The following is a 17,303-nucleotide window of genomic DNA, read 5'->3' as shown; positions in this document are numbered from 1 at the left end:
GAGGTGTAGTCCTTGCGAAGTGTTTAATTAATCCCAGTCAGCTATAGTTAAGCTAAACTGCCGATAAAAAATGGATTTAAGTAACTTTATTATATTCATTTTTCCCTTAAATAGATTTAATGTATGATGAATGCATCGTCTACAACATGCTCGATCATTTGTTGCAAAACAATACCCCAAAAATAACTCCATCGTATTCAAAGCTCGTAAATTTTTCTTTTATCCAAATTCGGCGTACTATAAAAATACTGCATGATTATATACTGCGTACTTTTTAACGGTGGAAGTCTTTGCTTTTATAAAAAGTTCAAATATGTTCACAATTTGTATACCTTAATTTAGCATTTGTTTCGAAGTCGTGAATTTATAATTGAAACATTTAAAATCGTTTAGGTATCGTTTGTATAATGAAATGTAATCATCAACTGCAATGTTTTGGAAAAAACCTTCAATTTCCTTCTTGGTTATTGGGTTACCGTAGTGAGACTGCTTCCTGGGAAATGTAACGCTTTTTGATGCATGTAATCTCGCCAGGAGTGCGTTTATATCAAAGTCCAGGTTTTCGAAAGAGCCGATAAAATCATAGTTGATGTGACACGGTTGGCAAAGCTCGTACATGGGCATCCAGTGTTCGTTCATGGTTTGTAAATCATTGTTTTTGTCTATCAAATACTTTACGAATTCCTGAAATGCAACGTCGTCCCCTTTCACCTCGTTTATCGGAATACTCGGTTTTCGGTATTTTCGTACAATGTCTTTACCAATCCTTATCTGAAACTGCACGTTTTTGCCATGAAATTTGTTCCGATAAGCGGAGACCATTCGTACGAAGGGATTACGTACAAATAAAAACTTGAAGTAAGTATCCAACATGTGTTTTCTGTCTTGTGGGGAAACGTCGCCCAGGAATTCGAAGCCACGTTGATCAAAGTATCTTATAGCATTACTGTCCTCTGTGAAATTTTGTAAAGTCAATATGAGTCGTTTCATATTCGACGAGGCTACCTTGGGAATGTAGCAGTAGAGAAGTTTGTTTTTCCTGTCCACGATGACGTGTTTCAATACATTTTTTAATTCTTGCGCAGAGAGACTGGTGGGTCGACAGCATTTTTGCAATGCGTACTTTCTTGCTTCTCTTTCAAACTAAAAAGACAGTGATTGACTGGAGAGGATGTAAATAATGTTCACACTTTTAGTTTCTAACTAACGATTTAAATACTTGTATTTTGAATGACGGTTTTCGGTGGGAGTGGGATTTGGTGCGATCGCCGAACCCGAAAACAACTTTCTAACAATCGTATATAGCTGAAAAAAGTGTTTCGTAAGCGTTCGTATCTTGTATCGTTCCGTTCGAATAGCGACACTTGGTTAAAGTTAAAGTTTTTTTAAGTTTCTGCTTGCCTACGTTCAGTAAGGCATTCACTATTCAGCAACGTAGGTACGGATTTACGACCAGTTGCGTGACACGAAATAATGTAATATCAGCCTCGTCCCAGGCGCTTTAATAGTAAAAGAAATAATATGAGTGTGTGTCGCTGTGAATTATTTCTGTAATTCTAAAGTGGGAGCGTAGAATTCTTGTATCATGCATGACCTACCTTTGCCGTTTTAAGCCTCAACCCTGTATTTGCTTTTTCAGGCTCTGAAAAAGACAACATTTCTCTCTAATAAAAACATTGAAGTAAGATTGCACCTTGGGTACGATATTGCGTTTGGATATATTTAACCATGTGATTTACACCATATGATTGGTCGGTCTGTGCATTCATATTCTGAACAATGTGACAGTATATAGAATATATTTTATACTGTGACGATCGATGTTCAAGGACTCAAGTTGATTGATAAATGATTTAAATTTAATAAGTCAAAATTAAATAACACTCTCTTGAATGAGTCAGCTTGAATATTATGCTCGAATGTGTAGTTGTAAACTTTGGACTTCATACAATACTGCCCCAGGGGCCGGTCGTTCGAAAGGCGTTTAGCTTTAAACGGTGGTTTAATTCAAAATGGAAAACAAAATTATCTATTTATTGAACAACTGAGCTGAAATATTTCTATGTAAATAGCTTAATTTTTAACGGAAGTACATAAATTATTTAATGAGAAAGATTGCAGCTTTAGTCATTCACAAGATGTATGAGAGTATTTTTTAACTTTGGCTTATCCACCGTTCAAGCTAAACGCCTTTCGAACAACCGCCCCCAGACTGCTGAAAATCAAACAACTCTATATTGACAAAGTTTGAATTATATAGCAACAGTGCTGGGCACAATAGCTCCTCATGTTTCGCTGATGTTTTCCTTTCAACATCTTCCTTTTATTTTCTTTTTTCTTTTCTGGTATTGTTTTGCCAAAATCATGCAAATCATGCTTTATGATTAGAGGGGAAATAGTTTACAATAGTTTTCAATGATTTTCATATAGTGTACAATTAAAGCCTAAAGGGGAAAAATAAAGTTTGTCTTCGGCGCATTGCATAACAGTACCAGTGCAACCTGTGCCAGGGACAGAGCAAGATAAATTTTAAAAAGTTAATCGTTTTGTCTGGCTGTCGATAAAAGATTCAAAATTGCTAACCAAACAAACCAGAAATATGAATGTTCCCTGCTTATGCTTATGAGCTAAGTTGACCATGTATGATAGACACGCATGGCGACTCCTCGTAGGCAAGTGAAAAATACAAACTTTATGTTACCAGGCCAACATTATCAACAAGCATGTTTTGAAAAGATTATTTAGTGAATAGGTTCGCTTTGGGGTGCACTAAACGAAATAACTAGTATATCGGTAAACGAAATAACTATTATACCACTTTGTATTATTATACTATTTGAGCTTGTCTGCGACCCGTAGGTCAACCCTTATACTATATTCACTTAGTCTGCGACCCGTTAACAAGTTTGGCAAGCCGAACATAGACATGATTTTTGGTAGCATTTCTACCCCATAGGTAACCTTGTTTCCGCTGAATAATCATTTGCATTTGTTATAGCAACCAAATCGGCAAATCCCAGGCATCACTAAAAAGTGAATATCATAGTTTGATTGTTTGATTACAGCTTGTGACAAGAAGTTGTTTTTAGGATACACATATATTTCAAAATGCTTTGATTTTCATTTGTCATAAGCAAACCCAACATGGTTGGAAATCACGGTCGCCGTTGCGTGATTCTAGACGTTATAAACGATATAAACTAACCGCGATAGTAAGAATGTCCATTGTTTTACCTTGATTCGTATACAGATTTCGGTCCAAAATTTCGTAAAAACAACTACGCCTTCCAAACCAGTATCCTGTAAACGTAAATATCAATAGAAGAAATATTACAAACCATTGACAATATTGTCGACGCATTGTGCCAAAATTCAGATATTTTTGAAATACAATACGATCTAATAGCTGATGAGAAATGAAATATGAAACCATAGGTCCACATAGCCATAGGCATAGCACATGCTTGGTTGTGTTGGACATGCAACTCAGTGATCTACTACATAGTATCTGTATTCTGCATGTAATTATTTCTTTCCAACGATCGATATCTGCCTATGGTTTGTCAGACGTTTATGCTCATTTATGTTTTGGGAGAATGGCACATTAGTGACATGCATTACTCCTAATTTTTCCGCGGCAAACTAAAATATGGTCTTTTACATGTATTTTGGTATGACTTAGCATCAAAAGTGTTATAGGCCTAGGAACTGCCTAAAATAGACAAAACACTTCTCGACGTTTCGACCTGAGGGCCTTCGTTAGTTTAGTTTAGGCAGCTGTTATACCACATTAATACCGTATAAACTCTCCTGACGAAGGCCCCCAGGTCGAAACGTCGAGAAGTGCATTTTTTCTATTTTAGGCAGTTGTTATACCACATTTGATGCTAAGTTGTTTGAAGACGCTGCCACGCTGCTCCCTGGTTATATTTTGGTATAGTTTTATTGTTTAAGCTTGATTTACAACAATGTAGAAGACACAACATACGTATGAAGGAACGATAAATTATGTTTTTATGCAAATTTCTATAGTTAAATCCAGTGGGTAGTTTGTATTTTGTTGCGCTTAAAGTTATAGGCATAGGGAAAGTAAGTCGCGAACTCGTCGTATAAACAATAGAAAATACGTTCGCATCTTAGATAAGACGGGCTTGGCACACTCGTATAAACGGACAGTTCTGTCCTGACGTCTTTTCCCTCGTATAAACAAACATATATATATAGATATAGTTATACTCGGAAGACTATCGGATTGCCTCTCAGTATGCAGCCCTTTCATCGAAAAACCTGTTTTCATATAGGTAAATCTAAAGCAATTATGACGTTTTTTGCCTTTATGCAAACATTCTTTATTCTTTATTAGTGCTGAAAAATTAGGTGCTGGCTGGTTTTAGCACTGGTATAGATTTGGTGCTAGAGCGATCACTGCAGTTTTACCAAATAATTTATCACGTTTAATCATATCTTGTCTCAATCTCGTTTTGTTAAACCTCCCACTTCCACCCTATACCTATTTTTATTCTTGCGTGTCGATTCTGAATTCGCTTTTTCATTACGAAATCATTACTTTAGATAAATTTCAAGAACCCATGCAGTAAAACTAAAAGCAATATATATATATATATATACACCGGTTTGTATAAACATATTATAAAAATCTTTCCGTACGAAAACCCAGCTAGTAAGGAACCTTTTCCACGACCTATAGTACTGAAGTGAAACCGAATCCGGAAAAAAAACTCTGATCAGTCTTTCCATGCACGATTGCCAAAGTAGAACTGTAGAAGAACGCGATAAGTTTGTCTTCCCGTAACTTGTTTTAATTCTTAATTGTTCTACAATTATTATTGTATTTATCTTCACATCTAATCAAACATTGTCATAGTTACAAACATTGAAAATACATATTTTTAAAACTTATTACGTGATACATATATTTTGGTATTATATAAATCAATGGGGGGTGAAATTCTCGTGAGAACAAGACGCATTATAAAGGCATATAAATGTATATAAATGGGAATATATATATAAAGGCATATAAATGTATATAAATGTATATAAATGTATATGTATATCATACATACACTAGTCACTATGACTATAAAAAATGATGCAAGGTGACAACCAAAAAATACCTTCTTTGACTTTGAAATGAAGCTTTTGTTGGAGTTTGAATTATGCATTATTATTCAGTATGCCAAACCCCGTCAAGCTAATTCGATTAATGGCATTTTTTGTCTCGCAAAAAAAGAACCGAAAGAGAATGCGTCCCAATGAACCAAGTCACGATTACCATTATACAATTCCGAAAAGTACAATTAGTATACTCATTCTTATACTTATGAGTCAAGTTGATTACGTATTATAGACACGCATGGCGACTCCTCATGAACGTTCAAGTGAAAATACAAACTTTATGTTACCGGGCCAACCTAATCAACAAACATGTTTTTGAAAAGACTAACTTAGACCCTTAAGTGAATAGGTTCGCTATGGCCATGGGGTGCATCAAACGAAATAACTAGTATATCGGCAATTAATGATTATTCTTCTCTACTTCAGAAAAGATGGCAGATTATTAGACACGAACACTGATTAAGGCCTAGATTAAACGTAGCATTTTGGTCGCGTCGAATGCAATTCAAACAATAGATAATGAGATGGTAAACCTGATTAAGCTTCATTATCATCTCATTGCCTATTATTTGAATTGCATTCGACGCGACCAAAATGTGACGTTTAACCTAGGCCTAAGTAAAACGAGGTTATTTAGAAAGCATTTATACAGGGTGAGTAAAAAAACTGACACCTTTGAAATTCAATTCCGGCTGTAATGTGACAGAAGTTGCCTAAAATATCTCAAAAAACATAAAGTTTGTTCCCTTTAGGAGTTAAAATGCATTCTAAGCTCAATAAAGCCCTGTAAATACAAAAGAACAGTTTTATCAAATCGTTTTTCTAGCACACGCGCCACGTTGAATTAATTCAATTGGTTTTAAACCTTAAACACTTTCGCATTAATTAACCACGTCCTGTTGATTGTACACATGGGAATTGTCCAATTCCAGCCATAATTTCGCGGCTAATTTGAATTTCAAAGGTGTCAGATTTTTTTGACTCACCCTGTATAAGCTGGACTCCTTATGCCACGAAAATATTTTTTCCTATAAACAAACGCAGCAAGTTAGTCAACTAAGTCATCCAGCCAAACAACCCTTTTAACTGAAATTCTTATCTTTCTCACATGCAGCATTACTTTTTTTTTACTCGTATAATACCGGAAAGATTGTTCTGGATTTCTCGAGGCTGTGTTTGCTTTGTCGCTTAGTAATCATAAATTATGCGTTTCTCGCGAAATCACCAATTGTTCTAGCCGCAATCATCGACCATGCTAAACATAATTAACTAAGTGAATCTTGAGAACGGTCGCCTGCACTGCCGGGTCAGGAAGAGGTGATCAATTTTTAAGAACTTTGACAATGTGGGGATTATGGTGCGTGGTGATTTACTTCGGAGTTCTAACTAATACAGGTACGTTTAGAGATTTTATGTTTTATACAATATCGCAAAATCTTCAGTTTAATCATTTATCAGTTTAGATTTATTTACTTGAAAGTATCGAGGCAATTACTGATTACAACTAAAAATGAGACTGGACTTTTCAGTAAGGAGTTGACAATAAGTCTTCTCTGTCATGCTTAATATCAAATGTTATGAAGCCTAATCAGTTGACTCCGTACTTGCCAAAGTCCCGAAATAATGTTTATGATTTGGAAGTATTTGCAACTGCATGATTGCACGCCTTTAGTGTGGATAATTGTAGGCATATAGCTAGGCTAAACCGTGAGAGTTTCAAGTATAGCTATTTCAAACTTCTTGTTCATGCCAGATTGTTCGAGCTATAGCTTATTGCTGTCAGTGATCATGCATGTGGTTGATGTTTCTATTGACCACGTATTGAATTTTGACAACTCTGCTAGTTGTGCAATCCCGTATTTTGTGTGTTCTTTTGACGGAGTATTGGTTATTTCATTTTGTTGGTAGTATTTAGATGCCAAATATATACGTAGCTTCGAGTCTTTCAAATCACTAAACTAAAGCCTAAACATTTAACTCGTAATCTGTAAGGCTATATCGTGGTATATGGCTTTAATAATACCCACTGATTACTGTTGGATGATAGTATAATAAATTATATACAAATTTATAATACTTGCATGCGTGCAAAGGTTATGCATGTCGTTTGAATTGTTTCATTTCCATGCAGTTGACTATATGGACTCGTGCATTTACTTTCTTACAAGCCAATACCCCATTGTTAACGTTTACTATGATTTACTTGTTAAATTATTTTTCTTATATGTTTCCCTATATAGTTTTGGGGCAGTTAGGGATTTACGAAGGCAGTGCCACCGGACATGGAGATGTCGCGAAAGGTACAAGACTTCATAGGGAGATTGTCTTAAATTTTTTTGTTTATTTCTGTTTGCTTGGTATCATGGTGTTTCGTTTGTTACAGGCTGCATGGCAACGCTAGAAGGGGTATACGGGTGAAAAATATATTTGGCGACTAGCCCAACACTGAGTTTACAATAGTGCACCGCAAAGCCATATAGAGCGCTACGAGGCGGGAGGAGGGGGGGAGTCAATTGGGGAGGTGGTAGTTGTCCCCCGCAGAAATATTTGAATGTAGAAAAGTTAGACAAATTCGGACAACTTTTGCCAGAATCAGTGTGATAGGTCGGGCATTTCTTGTTCTCTTGACTTAATATTTGCTGAAATAATTTGTCTGCTTCCTCCCCAAAAAACAATTCAGCCCGTACGTGGTTCTATAATCTGTGAATTTAAATATTGCCAGAGTTCGTTGCTATACTAAAAGGACAATAGCTTAAAAAAGCGATCAAATTTTTTTCCAGAAAGGTTTGTTGAGTCTTCAAATGATCCAATTTTACCAGTTGACGCACAAGAGTATGGTGAATGCGTGCCGAAAAGTTTTCCAGGATTACCGTTTAATATGAGGGGAAAGTTATTTACAGAAATGTTTGTAAGTATATTGTAGTCTTGGATTAGGTATTCACATTTTAAAGTTTACGTGCATCAGAGAGTCAGGTGTGAATTTCACCATTTTAGAATAATGTATATGAGGAGTGTGAAGTTATTATACTACATCGATTAAATCAATATCGTTTCTCAGGGATCCCACTATTCCTCGAACGCAAGATCGATCTTTCCGATGCCTTTTCTTTGACGTTTGACAGCAGCAAAAGTTTTTATTAACAATTTATTAGTTTTTAACAGCACCACTACTCGAATACTACTCATGAATACACTATCGTTTCTTACCAGATTTGTCCGAACGGTTTTGTTAGTTTGAGTGATCCCAACATGCAAAATTGGCCATTTACTATTGGAACGCTGGACACACAGAGAGACTCTGCATTCATTGCTCCCTACTGGTCAAGGGTTGACCTACCAGCTTTCACCTCGGGGAATTCCAGAGTACGCTACAATGACTATCATAAGGATTTCAGCTATGACGAGAACGTTTTTACTAAAGTTAACGAAGACGTTAGAAAGTTTAATAAGAATGATAGTTTTGAGGCAACCTGGGTTTCTGTTATCACGTGGGAAGACGTTCAACCGTTTGATGCAGGAACATTTGGCGGGGTAAGCATAATGACGTTGAGATGTTCCTCGTCATTACTTTTTTCAATTTCAAATGCAAAATGTAAACCCGAATCTGAGTAAGTTGTTCATTGTGAGTAAATTTTCTTGAGGACAAAAAAGGAGAACAATTTTCTTACAAAATCACATTCGCATGGTCTAATTATATCTTTAAAAAGGGTTGGATTCATATCAACTCTAAAAAATTTGCTTGTGCAGAGGCGGTCCTGTAAAATTGATTGCACTGTTTTATGTGGCTTTTATAGAAAAATACATTTCAAGCGGTGTTTGTATCGAATGAAACAAGTTGGTACCTCATGTATAATTATGGCGATATGGACTGGGCAGTTCGTGCCCCAAGGTTAGTATACCATACGGTATAGAAATGTATGTTAAATACGTCACCTAATTACGACTTTATTGTAAGATAGGATGCAGTTGGGTTATCAGTCAAATAATCAGGAATGTGCTTTCACCACTTTTAGGGCGGATTACACTCGATATCAAAATCAAGCTGGTTTACCAGTTATGGGTTGGAATGCAGGAGCTGTTGGATTTGACTACTTGGCGAAGCAACAATATGAAAATTTGCCCTAGTAAGAAAGTTCACTTGCTTTTCGTATCTGTGATTCGTTTGCGACTATAATAGGAAAGTTGAATGTTTAATTCGTACCTATGTATGGAGTTATTTAATTTAGGATAATTTCGAATTAGTCATTGGTTATTGCCTGTTTATAAATTCTACATCAACATTTAAGTTGCTAACTTGCTGTTCTCATAAAATTCGCTAAGCAAAAATAAAAAATAATTTCAACAATCTATTTTCATAGTGAGTTGACACACGATTACACATTGTTTTTTTCTGCAGTTCTGGTACAGTAAACGCCGAGTTAATTGATGATAACATTGAAGGCCAAATCGGCACTGGACAATGGATTTTTAATGTTGGTCAAACCGAGCAGTTAACGGCAGACTTACAGTGTTACCAATGGTATGAAAAACGATCCAAGGTCCCTGTGGTTCCTAAACGACAATTGAGCTGTCCATCTTACTTCGATTTGGCATCGCTTGACGATCGATTTAACAAAGAAGCAGCAACAGAGACTAGCGAACGGGTTTGTTTTATCAATGTTTTACCGAAAAACGGCTCTGCTGTTCGATGCTGCTATGGAAAAGACCAGGGTGCTAGTCTAATCACGTCAATGCCACTGGCCGGAAGTGCCCTAACTAAGAACCCCCTATACTTTGAAACCGATGACTTATACGGACATACAAAATGCTGTATTGAATCTAACAGATGTAAAGCATATTACAGTTTACTTCCTATTGAGACTGCAGGGTCATATGAAGCACCACATTGGGGTAGGTACCACTAAACCAATACATAGTCGTGAAACTGTCGGGCTTGCAGGCTAAATTTGCGTCAGATATCCTATACTTTACCTGCAGTAATAATCGGTGTAAATCTATCATTTTCCCTTTATTCCTTATAGCTTGGGGATATGGAGATCCACACTATGACAATATGGACCGCATGAACTACACATTCAATGGTTGTGGTGATTACATGTTCTTAGATACAGATGATAGTTCCGTTCAAATTCAAGTGAGCTTCAGGCAGGCCACTGGAGCTGGCCTTGGTACGGTGATATCCGCTGTCATACTTAATCTGGCTGGAGTTAGTCCAATCCAAATTAATTTAAAGTCAAATGGTATGTATATAAGCATAGAATATTATGCAGTTGCAGGGCTATGAATTTTCATGTTTGGTCGATTACCATGCATAATCAATATCAATATCGGTAATATAATATTATATAATGATATTTTCATAATATATAATATTATTTTTGCCGCCACAAGAACATAAACCTATGTGCTCTGTTATATTATATGTTTTTGACTTATATAGTGGGAAACCGCGGAAGCCATTATGGTTATAACCATTTGCAAATTTCAAACATCAATTTTTTCGATATTTTTTTTTGTTATTTGAAATGCCGAAGCGATGATACATCGCCATCAAAACATCAATCAAAAGGCAATAAAAGAATCTGGTATAATAACTTTTGCTTTCATTTTTTAAAGGAGGGTTGCTATTTCTTGTCAACGGAATTGAGTACTCTGGTGCAAGTAGTTTTGGAACGACACCAACTATAATAGAGGACAGTGTTTCGGTTACGAAACCTGTTGAAAATCAGTTATTACTAACGTCTAGCAGTGGAACCGGGATTACAATCAGAGACGAGAAAAATCATCTTGTAGTCACCATTGTTTTAGAAAGGGGCCTTTTTGGTAAAACCAAAGGTTTGCTAGGAAACTGGAGCGAAAATACAGACGATGATTGGTTACTTCCGGATGGAACAATCCTGACACCACCACTGACCGATAAACAAATTCATTTTGACTTCGGAGAAAAATGTAAGCTCTTGGACTTTCGTCGTTGATAATTAAAGAGCATTGACTCGTGGATAAGCTATCAATCGCGCGCACAACTAAGCCTTTTTTGTTTGTTCTAGGGAGGTTGAGTGATTCAGATAATCTGTTTGTGAATACTTCGGTGGATAGTGATTTTTTCTGCAGGAACGACTACATGCCCATTTTTGCGAACAACGTTACGTTTCCAAATGAAACGCTTAAAGCTGCCGCGGAAGAGATTTGTGGCAATGATATGAATTGCCTCTTCGATATTGCTGCTACTTTAAGTACGACATTTGGACAGACAACGAAAAACAGTTCTGCTGCTTTACAAAGTGATAACAAAATCATTGGTACGAACATGCAGTTTAAAGTATACCATTGTATTTTATTAGTGAGTTCACTCAGCGTTTAACGCCAGATGAGCTGGATCAAAAAGATATTTTTGCTCGTGAACATCAACTCTATATAAGACTTTTGTTATTTTAATCTCTTTTAGCGTTTATGATGCGATGTAGCGTAAAATGTTAATCTCAAAATGATTTTGTCTTAGAAAACCTGGCTCCCGTATTTAATGTGGAAGAAGCCGTGTTTAACTTCACATTGGGTTCACTATTTGAATATACCATCACAGCGTCGGATGCAAATGAAGATGCTTTTACTATAAGAGTCGACGGTCTGCCCACAGGCGCGACAGCTGTGCAAACTGGGAACAGTTTAAAGTTTTCATGGTTGCCAAATAATACCAACCCGGTACGTATACTATATTCAATAAACTACGAGACGATAAAAAAAATCGACCATATGTCCGGTTTCGCTATATTATAGACAACAAATGTTCTTTTGTATAGTTCAAAGTGAGCTTCATTGTAACCGACTCAAAGAATGCATCTACATCATTGGTACCTTTAATTAACATGTGCGCATGTCAAAATGGCGGCACTTGTTTCGAAGCTACAAGTACGGGACTGAATGCGCTAACCTTTGACGGTTATGTCCTGCTGGAATGTCGGTGTGCAATTGGCTACGAAGGAAACCTCTGCCAAACAGTAAAGGATTTCTGTGTAACTGAATCTGGTTCACCCTGTCATCCACAAGTGACCTGCACCAATTCCCCAACTGGATACATTTGTGGACCATGTCCCACTGGTTTTGGTGGAGATGGACAAAATTGTTCAGGTATTTCTAAGAATATACAGTGAATTTAAGCTTCTTCAAAAACTCTTCAAGTAGGTCCCAGCAACCGCCTAAGATTAGTAGGATATATTGTATATGACGTTATGACCTATTGTCACATACAATGTTTAATATTCAAACTATATATACAAGTTTCAATAATATGAATGCCTCGACAACAACAAAATTTACCGACCAAACCATCAGTACATCAGTCTCAATCGATACTTCTTACTGAGTATGTTAACTATGTTTCCATTTCGTCCAAATGGTATGGTCACAACCATGCATTGATAAAAGCTCAACTTTCAATTTTCGCCTTGTAGACATCGACGAATGCGAGCAGAAAAAACACAGCTGTGAAATGGTGTGCAAGAACAACGCTGGTTCTTATGATTGCAGTTGTAATCTTGGATATGTCCTCAATGCCGATCAAAAAAATTGTGATGGTAATTTAAAATTTCAGTGATTGTTTTAATCCCTTTTTAAAATTCTTACAATATCGATATTTTTGAGGTTTTGATTTAAATACCCTTTATTTCATGCAATATTTAGATGTTAACGAATGCACAAGTGGCCATGAATGTGCGCAGACATGTGAGAACACCGAAGGTTCATACAACTGCTTGTGCTTAGACAATTTCAAAGTTGATCCAAAAAATCCCCGAAATTGCATACGTAAGTATATAGGGCGGAGCTTTCTATAACGACCCTAATGGGTGAACTTTGAAACGGCCTAAGAATGCCCTGGCGTCAAACGATCAAATTTCGCAGTTACAGATTGAAACGTTCATTACAATTCGGGAAAACTAGGAAATTATCAAAATTAACAAAGCGGTCGGCTCCCACCTTCTCTGCGGTCCTTGTAGGCGAGTAGGCACGTCCACATATTGCCTTTAGCTTGGGTACTTCTGAAGTACTTAAGTAGCCGGCTGCATGAGCCTTGCACCGCGCCCAAATAACAAGGCTGATACTAGAGAGAAAATTGGGTGGTGAATATTCATTTATATTGTACTGCCCGACGAATTTGCATGAATGCACACCTGTCCAATAATCGCATCTTGTTTCGGCCCGGGCGGAAGATCAAGTATAAATGCTAAAAAAGACATTTTTTCAGCTGAAACTCCATGCACAGGAAGTGGAAAATGTGAACATGTATGTTATGTTGATGAAAGCACGAAAACGGAGGCTTGTTCTTGCAACCGAGGCTATCGTCTTCAGGCAGATGGCTTGTCATGTACTGGTAAGGAGAATAAAAACCAATCGGTTGGGGTAAAGATTAAAGAAAAAGCCGGAAGAATCATATAGCCAATGAAATAAAATATGGGGCTAAAGATATACTTGCTTTTAAAAAAAATAGGAACAGTATAAAAGTGTACCCACAACTTTCTACAAGCTTTGTTTTGGTTTTGTGAATAATTTGGTAGTATATGGTGTCTTTTCTTTGTTATATTAAATATTACACATTGTCAACCATGTTATATATAAGTGTCGAAAATGTTAGTTAAACCTATTCTGGAACTTTTTATTAGAAAAAAACTGAATAAAAATCTCTATTTTAAGATATTAATGAATGTGACGAGTCCACAGATCGCTGTTCTCAAAAGTGCACCAATACTCAAGGAAGTTACACCTGTTCATGTGTTGACGGGTATACTTTGCAAAGTGATAGTGTAACCTGTGAAGGTATTAATTCTTACTGTATGAATATATATAGAAATTAAACTTTTTCACGTAGAATCGTAGTAGACATTACTTGTTGAGGTCTTTAGGTTGATTTGTTGTCAATCTGTTTTAGAATTGTTCATGCATGGAGCAGGATGTATAGGAGACAGAAATTTATATGGTCAAACATATACTAATGCGATACTTTGCTTTAGATGATGACGAATGTATTGAAAACCCAACAGCATGTGATTCTAGCATTGGCGAAAAGTGCTTCAATCTTCCCGGAACATTTAAATGTGATTGTAATGATAATCAAGGACTTGTGCGAATAAACGGAACATGCCAAGGTATACAGGCCACCATTCATTATCAATTGTATATAGAAATCATTTATTTGTAAATGTAATGATTGGTGAATCTCAAAAATTATTCACTTTCTTTCTATTGCATGGTACTCTATCACGTACTGTATAAAGAATGTTTTATTTTCCTCCAGTTCCAACAAATTCCACTAAAGAAATATTTGAGCCTGCTCCAACTCCGCCTGATGCCACTGAAGATCAAATAAGCAATGCTGTAGAATTCCGTCTTTCCAATTTCCAGTCCACACAAGTGAGTATGGGCTGACCTAAATAATTCTTTTCAATGCATTACATTGCCGGGTGCAAATCATATGTAATTTAATTCCTAACTTTGGTTTAATCTGCATTCAATTTCTTCATAATTTTAGTACCAGAAGCAAACCGATTCTGCATTCAGAGCAGCCCTGGCTGAAGCCCTCACAACCTACTGTAATTCAAACGAGGAAAGAAGAATCGAGTGTGGATTGCCAAGGTGCGAAATCTTTTTGCTCGTTTTAAACCTTTTCAATAATTACGTCACCACTTCATTTTTTTCAACTTAGAAACACCTGGCCATGAAATACATTGGTAATCAAGTTGCAAAGTTGCAAAATGCTTTTTTCAACACACGCAAGCGAAATAATGTTTTCGCTGCATAATATGGGAATGAGCTTTAAAACGAAGTCTTTGTCCCGAAGCCTCGTTTTCGTACAATTGCTAACAAATGGCTTTATTCCGTCTTTATTGTTAAAGTGCATGTTCTGAAGGAGGATGTTTTGCCCTTTTACCAAAAGGTCAATTAGAAAACTAGTTTCTCTTAACCGTTTTAAAACAGGATTTGTAGCCTAATGTATTCTTTCCAAATACAGGAATGGATTTGCCTTTACTGAATTACATGTGCATCGTCTTGCTAACAATCCACAAAATGACGGAAACGATGCTCTGATCTCGTTCTACGCTCTTTATCCCAATGGGACCCAAAGTACAGCCGGCGTTCCCGTTCCTCGGACTGTTTTAGTTACCGCTTGGACAGACCGACTAGACAAAATAAAACAGGACACGGGTCTTGAAATTTCGCTTACCCAAATTGAGAAGACAGAAGAAGAGTCGAGTGGAGGAGAGTCTGATGAACTTGATTGGCCTTTAGTTCTTGGAGTAGCTATCGCTGGTGTGCTCTTGCTTGTCCTGGGTGTTTGCGTTCTAGTTCTGTAAGTATATAATAATTTCAGTAACTGTACTATTAATACTAATTACTAACTAATTTTACTTATTACATTCGTGTTTGTGCCCAGTCGAGACCATGCATGAATGTCTATTTATATACGATTTGCAATTTCTTATGTGCGATTAGCCTTGTTTGCTTCTTGAAACTTTTTTGTGCAAATATTTTATTTATTCGTGACGTTCATACCACGAAAATGAATTTTCAAATGCTTTCTTTCAGGGGATGTGCTAAGAGACGTTCTGGAGGTTTCCCACCTCAACACGACTTTTATGAACGAGGAAGATGGTCATTTGGCGATCCAAATTCCCAAAATTCCATCACTGGAGGAAGTCAACCAGGGTTTGATGAAGACGGATTACCTGTCGAAGTCGGGACAAATTATGGTAGTGGAAGGTATGAGGTTGATGGGAGTGTAGACCAGGCATACTATAACTACTAGGCACCATGCAAATAAGACCCAAAGAATCAAATGACCTCCGACGTACTGGATTGTGAGAAACCCGGCACTATTCGGAAAGCAATGCGAAATAACATACGTTATTATGCAAACGGTAAGTCCCTTCTAGAAGGAAAATATCTTTTTACACATTTCCCGCAATTCGCCGACATCCAGCACTGTCGGGAGGTCAAAAACACTTTTGCAGTTAAGTGCCATGAACGAACACGGACACATGAATGAAATACGGACCCAAAATTTTATATATATATATTAGTATAATAGGTTCAATATGACGTATGACAATTACCACTAGTGCCAGGCTCTTAGTTGACATGCTGGTTTCGCCAAGATCTTTGGCTTGCAGTCATTTCAAGAAATATAAATTGATTGCTAAATCGATTCCTTAAAGAAACCATAAACTCCTTTTAACTGTTTTTGGAATACTATACGTTGAAATGTCACAATTGAAGTTCATTGCCCACGTTCAGTGTTGCAAAGTCTGCTCGCTCCTGAGAACCAGGCACTGGGAATTATTTGTCACACATCACTTTTCAAGATTAGTTTAGATTAGATTAGTCAATAGGTTTACATTAGTTTAGCTTAAATATATAAATTTCCAATATATGTAATTTATTATAGATCCAACAAATCTAACACGTTTAAATATAATAACAGCAGTTACATGCTTATAATGCATCGTTCACGATTGCCAGAGGGGCTGAAAATTAGACCATTCCCCACGGATGCTGCGTAAAGGTTGCATATTTAATTGCTGGATATAGAATTTCGATACTACGAAAAATTTAAATATGTGAAAAAGTCGATTTGTTTTCAAAAATTCGGTTCTGATGGCAAGAGCGAACATACATGTTGATGGTATAAAGCCATTAGCTGCAGTATATATAAAATAAAGAAAAAAATTGTTTTAATTTATCATTAGTTAATATAGCTCTATTTAGGCACAAATATATTTATGCATATCTAAACGGTCATTGAACACGTTTGTTTTTTTGTGGCAACAAGGTTGCAACTGCCACGTATTTTGCATATAGCTAAGCTTAGCTAACACAAGGACAAAGTGTCTTGTCCCAGGAGCGCACGTTTCCACTTCAAGGCCGACTACTTCCGTATTTATTCGTTGCCCTCCTCCCCCCCGTCCTGCTTCTTAAAACTTAACGTTTAATTATTGGCTGGAACGGAGACAAGATAATTTATTTTTCAGTCCCAAAACTATAGTTCCTACTTGTTTTCAACGATTATCGTACAAGAGTCAGGCGAGAACTGGTCTCACTGATTCTAATTTGCTGGATGGCGACGAATGTCCCTCATCCCGGGAGATCACCTCTCATATTTACATCAATGCTGTCCA

General features: G+C 36.7%; 2 protein-coding genes across 2 annotated transcripts; one reads left to right on the top strand and one right to left on the bottom strand.

Annotated features, from left to right (window-relative positions):
* Positions 1-109: 109 nt before the first annotated feature.
* LOC114524510 (carbohydrate sulfotransferase 14-like) lies at positions 110-3,361 on the bottom strand. The gene is made up of 3 exons (XM_028545609.1): positions 3,235-3,361; positions 1,599-1,642; positions 110-1,143 (listed from the first exon to the last, which is right to left on the bottom strand). Exons 1-3 carry the CDS (start codon positions 3,359-3,361, stop codon positions 334-336), a joined length of 981 nt encoding a protein of 326 aa, XP_028401410.1. The 3' UTR covers positions 110-333.
* Positions 3,362-6,455: 3,094 nt separating this feature from the next.
* Positions 6,456-16,888, top strand: LOC114524682 (mucin-like protein). The gene is made up of 21 exons (XM_028545833.1): positions 6,456-6,534; positions 7,380-7,439; positions 7,920-8,047; positions 8,350-8,670; positions 8,934-9,028; positions 9,153-9,263; positions 9,536-10,029; positions 10,161-10,379; positions 10,756-11,088; positions 11,187-11,438; positions 11,639-11,838; positions 11,937-12,264; positions 12,588-12,710; positions 12,817-12,939; positions 13,379-13,504; positions 13,825-13,947; positions 14,142-14,276; positions 14,426-14,541; positions 14,660-14,763; positions 15,140-15,478; positions 15,715-16,888. Exons 1-21 carry the CDS (start codon positions 6,483-6,485, stop codon positions 15,932-15,934), a joined length of 4,002 nt encoding a protein of 1,333 aa, XP_028401634.1. The 5' UTR covers positions 6,456-6,482; the 3' UTR covers positions 15,935-16,888.
* The last annotated feature ends 415 nt before the right edge of the window (positions 16,889-17,303 follow it).

Source organism: Dendronephthya gigantea, unplaced genomic scaffold (assembly GCF_004324835.1).
Source record: "Dendronephthya gigantea isolate DGI-Jeju-01 unplaced genomic scaffold, DenGig_1.0 000031F, whole genome shotgun sequence".
Classification (NCBI taxonomy): Eukaryota; Metazoa; Cnidaria; class Anthozoa; order Malacalcyonacea; family Nephtheidae; genus Dendronephthya; species Dendronephthya gigantea.
Note: the sequence above shows the minus strand (reverse complement) of the source record. Positions and strands in the feature narration are given on the sequence as shown.

Excerpts from the sequence above, each read along its gene's own strand:
- LOC114524510 (XM_028545609.1), bottom strand. The coding sequence starts at position 3,361 with ATGCGTCGACAATATTGTCAATGGTTTGTAATATTTCTTCTATTGATA. Across the intron at positions 1,643-3,234 it reads AAATCTGTATACGAATCAAG|AGCCTGAAAAAGCAAATACA; the intron begins GTAAAACAATGG and ends TGTCTTTTTCAG. Across the intron at positions 1,144-1,598 it reads TGAGGCTTAAAACGGCAAAG|TTTGAAAGAGAAGCAAGAAA; the intron begins GTAGGTCATGCA and ends CTGTCTTTTTAG.
- LOC114524682 (XM_028545833.1), top strand. The coding sequence starts at position 6,483 with ATGTGGGGATTATGGTGCGTGGTGATTTACTTCGGAGTTCTAACTAAT. Across the intron at positions 9,029-9,152 it reads TGGGCAGTTCGTGCCCCAAG|GGCGGATTACACTCGATATC; the intron begins GTTAGTATACCA and ends CACCACTTTTAG. Across the intron at positions 11,839-11,936 it reads TGCCAAATAATACCAACCCG|TTCAAAGTGAGCTTCATTGT; the intron begins GTACGTATACTA and ends TCTTTTGTATAG.